This window comes from Cannabis sativa, chromosome 1, assembly GCF_029168945.1.
Source record: "Cannabis sativa cultivar Pink pepper isolate KNU-18-1 chromosome 1, ASM2916894v1, whole genome shotgun sequence".
Lineage (NCBI taxonomy): Eukaryota > Viridiplantae > Streptophyta > Magnoliopsida > Rosales > Cannabaceae > Cannabis > Cannabis sativa.
This window is the reverse complement of record NC_083601.1, coordinates 9,742,363-9,746,540: the sequence shown is the minus strand read 5'-3', so window position 1 is coordinate 9,746,540 and position 4,178 is coordinate 9,742,363. Positions and strand designations below refer to the sequence as shown.

The following is a 4,178-nucleotide window of genomic DNA, read 5'->3' as shown; positions in this document are numbered from 1 at the left end:
AAAGATTGATCTCCGAGTTCACCCCAAAAAATTGGTTACGTCTCCATATATGTGTGTTTGTAAACCCACGTAAATAAGTCAATCCCTTTGTTCATTCCTAATATTATCAAAGAAAGAATAATTAACTCATTCAATATATATTATATTTCTCAATAAGTCAAGATGCAAAAATTCAAGTTAAATGGATATCCATTTCTCTAATTAGTAACAATGGCAGATTGTCGGTAGAGTCCCTAGTTCTCTTTCTATTTCTCTCTCTCAAGTAGGGATGCACACGGGGCGGGGAATTGGCGGGGAGTGCTCCCCCGTCCCCATCCCCGTTAACGATTTTAATCCCCATCCCCGCTTATTCCTCATTGGGGATGGGACGGGAAATCCCCTAATGGGAGCGGGGACGGGGCGAGGAATCCCCTAATAGAAGAATAAAGTTTATAATAAAAATTTTAATATACAAAAATATTAAAATATATAAGAATTAAAATATTACACATTAATTATTATTCAATAAACTAATTATTATCCAAAACACAACATAAAATTCAAAAAAAAAATACTGATATACTAAAAAAAATACAAACATTAACTATAAATTATAAAATATTACTAGAAATATAAGATAATATACTAAACGGGTCCCCGTCGGGGCAGGGAGTGTGATCCCCGTCCCCGTCCCGTTTAACATTCGGGGACAAAAAGTAATCCCCGCCCCGTTCCCCATTTAGACGGGGAATCCCCGCCCCATTAGCCGTGGGCCCCATCCCCGTGGGGGAAATATGCATCCCTACTCTCAGGTCTACGGTCTACCCTCGTCACTCTCTGACGTGAGCTTAAGCAAACCCCATCCCTAGAATCCCTAACCTCTAAAAATTCTAACCACGTTCTCTTCCAACCCCCTCCCTCTTATTTTCTCTTCTCCTTCTTATTGTTCCTTTCTCAAAACATTACAGTAAAAATTTAAAAAACAAAAACAAAACAAAACATAACCCATATAAAAATTTAAATATACGCCTGATTATATTTTTGTAAATAAAATATAAAAATAATATAAATTTTGTAAAAATCCTAAATTTTAGAAAATGTCATTTTCCTAGATAAGAAAAAAAAGAAGCTATTTTATGTTGGGTGCATACGGATAGCAATGCTCCATTGAAAATGGCAGTAAGATTAATATGGGTGCATCGGATAACAATGCTCCATTGAAATACAATTCTAAAGATCGGAAGATGAAAAATTTCCTATAATAAAATATGTTTGTATGAAATTAACACAAAATATTATTAATTTCTATCCAAATGTTTATTTTTAGATGCTTTATGATAATTTTAACATCTTATTAGTAGCTCGTACTACTCAAGTACTATTTGGCCTAAAACTTATATTTGGAAAGACAAGAGTGTTATTCATTGAAAGTGGAAGCGTAAGAGTTATAATACGTAAGTAGAAATTCCCTTTCTTTTTAGAAGGTTAATATTTTATACCAAATAAATCAACCATGAATAAAGAATTTCAAATTTCACAGAGACAAGCTATCAGCATATTGTGTTGTATATTAAGTACAAGCAATAATCTATATCCATATATTGTTCAAAAAAAAATCTATATCAATACGCTCTTCTACTATGCAATAGCTTATTGTAGTAAAAAGGAAAAAAGACAAACAAGAAAGACCATTCTACAGAACAAGGGAGCCCAAATCACTCCTTAATAACGAGGTATCCTATTCCTATACCTACAAGCAATTACAAATGAAATGATATGTAGCAGGAACTTCTAATGCTCAGTTCACTATTGAAGTTCAAGCCACGAACATAATGAATACAATCAAGAAAAATATCAGTACCCCAAATATTTTGATTAGAAGCCACCTATTTGATGATATTTGGTTGAGATTCCTCAGAAGAGCGCTGCGAGCACCTTCAACATTGGTCAATGACTCATCCATGTTATCATCAATCCTGCTTGCATCAATTAATCAGATTTAGTACAACGCAATTGAGACCAGATAAAATCAAGCACTAACAAGCTTTATTGATGGTGCAAAGTTTATTTAGAAAGTACATAGGAGCTTCCCCAATCTAAGAACACTAGCCAAAATATCATAGTATGTAATCAAGCAAAAATAGCAAACCTGATAGCTAGTTCCCCTTGTTGGGCAACCATAGTAGCCAAATGTGTAAAGATCCCACTAAGTTCAGTAATTGTAGATTCTACATTGTGAAGAGCAACCGCCCTGCTCTGCATATGATTCTCTTGCCGTGGAACTACCTGCTGTAGCATGGACATTTCCATTTGCTGGGTTGGAGGGCTGTCCCCTGCTAATCTTCGTCTGAAATAAAAAATATTTCAGAAGCAGCTATGTACAATCAAAAAAAATTATCTCTGATTATTCACAGGGTAAAGCACTGGAATTTTTATTGAAGAACACACTTTAATAGCAACCTCAATTATCTAAATGTCAGAAATTCTACCACAGCATCTCGAGTATTATTGCCCTCGAAATGTACAGAAGTTGAATGATACATCTGTTTGTTAAGCTTAACTATGAGGCATATACAAATACCATTATGCAAAGTAGTTACAAGTGACGCAGCAGTTACAACGAAAAGCAGCAAAGTTGGGGAAGATACAATGTTTAAGACCATTAATATACCTTAATTGGTTGCTAGCTTGAGCTCCATTAGGTGGTAAACTGCTAAAAGAGGGAGAGAAAGAGAAATAGATGAATCAGTTACTAGGAATAAAGCAGCAGAAGTCCCCAAGATTTGACACCAAACTATGGAGCATGTACTAAGTTACGACCACACACACACAAACTATGACTAGAAAGATACTCACACTGATGGTTGGGAACTGCCAGGTGCATTGGACGAGCTTGACCACGGGAGTGGTTCATTCAGAGTTTTTGCTTGATTCTTGAAAGGATTTTGTCTAGATGCATTTGTGGAAAACATCTGCCTTCTATTCTCATGAGCCTTTATATTCTGTGAAAGACAATAGATACATTAAACAAGGATTAGGGGTCAAAATTGCCCATTTAAGGCATAAAATTAAGTTAGAACTGACTTCTGTTCTAGCAGTCAACACATCTTGAAGCTTTTTGGTAGCCCCCATAAGTTTGCCTTTCAAGTCATCACAAACAGCTGTGGAGTGAACAACTTTGTCCTGAGAGTAATTGCCATCAGCTATCTCCATATTTTGTATAGTTTGCAAATCAGTGAGAGCAACATTGAGCGTTGTAATGTCGTTCTTTATCATCACAGTTAACTCCTGTATTTCTACAAGCGGGTCATCAAACATTGATGATCTTTTCGCCACTGCATATCAACACAAAAGAAAATGTTTTCAGGCACTCAAAATCTGACCTTCATCCAGACCACCCAGTTACAATAACCCTAAGTAAAAATGAACAGGGAAACGAAATCTGTTCGTCTAAAGGGACACAAAATTGTTTCCAAATAACCAATTAATGGATAATTATTAAGGCGAGCAGTAAATAATTTATTATTTGAAGCATCAAAAGTGCAAAACCACCGAAATGAAAATTTGTTAGAAACTTGAAAACTATGGAAATTGAAATCGAAAAATCTTCAACACCGAATGATAAAATCTTCTTAATTAAGTTTTTACTCATATTCAATTCTACCCTTGTTATCAATCACAGTCGGATTCAAATAAATCCCAAAAGTGAGTCCACATGTAAATTTGCAATCGCTATTTTCACATAAATCAATAATTGAATTGAAAATTCAACAACCAATTCTTTATCTTTTCCGTTGTATTTTCTTACGTAGTAACAGAAAAATAAGAACAAAGACAAATAAAAGGAGCAACGAGTACATACACTGAGCGAGCTTGGCGATTTTCTGAGAGGCTTCATGGATGCCCAACCCGATCAGCGAGGCTTTCTTATTAAATTGGGATCTAGAACTAGAAGGCGAGGCATGTAGGGAGGTTTCAGGTGTAGACGAATAGTTTTCTGCATTATTAACGGCTGAGATTCCTCCGATCTTTTTGAGAGTATCGGTAAGAGATCGGAACTCGACGGTTCGATCTCGGTAGGGAGAAGAGGCCATCTTAGATTTGGAGGGAGCAGAGAGAGAAGTATTGAACACACTTCGCTCGCAGTTTGTTGTATGCAATATTTCTTTTTTTAAAAAAGCCAATGTTGTATATAATAT

At 35.6% G+C, this 4,178-nt stretch overlaps 1 protein-coding gene across 2 annotated transcripts; it reads right to left on the bottom strand.

Annotated features, from left to right (window-relative positions):
* Positions 1-1,449: 1,449 nt before the first annotated feature.
* On the bottom strand, positions 1,450-4,178 carry LOC115708162 (syntaxin-31). 2 transcript variants are annotated; one of them, XM_030636371.2, is made up of 6 exons: positions 3,842-4,178; positions 3,064-3,314; positions 2,836-2,981; positions 2,651-2,692; positions 2,129-2,326; positions 1,450-1,955 (listed from the first exon to the last, which is right to left on the bottom strand). In XM_030636371.2, the coding sequence occupies exons 1-6, from the start codon at positions 4,071-4,073 to the stop codon at positions 1,796-1,798; spliced, it is 1,029 nt and encodes a 342-aa protein (XP_030492231.1). In that variant the 5' UTR covers positions 4,074-4,178; the 3' UTR covers positions 1,450-1,795. The 2 variants fall into 2 exon arrangements, with proteins under 2 accessions (XP_030492231.1, XP_030492232.1); XM_030636372.2 differs by having other exon boundaries at positions 2,651-2,689; positions 3,842-4,156.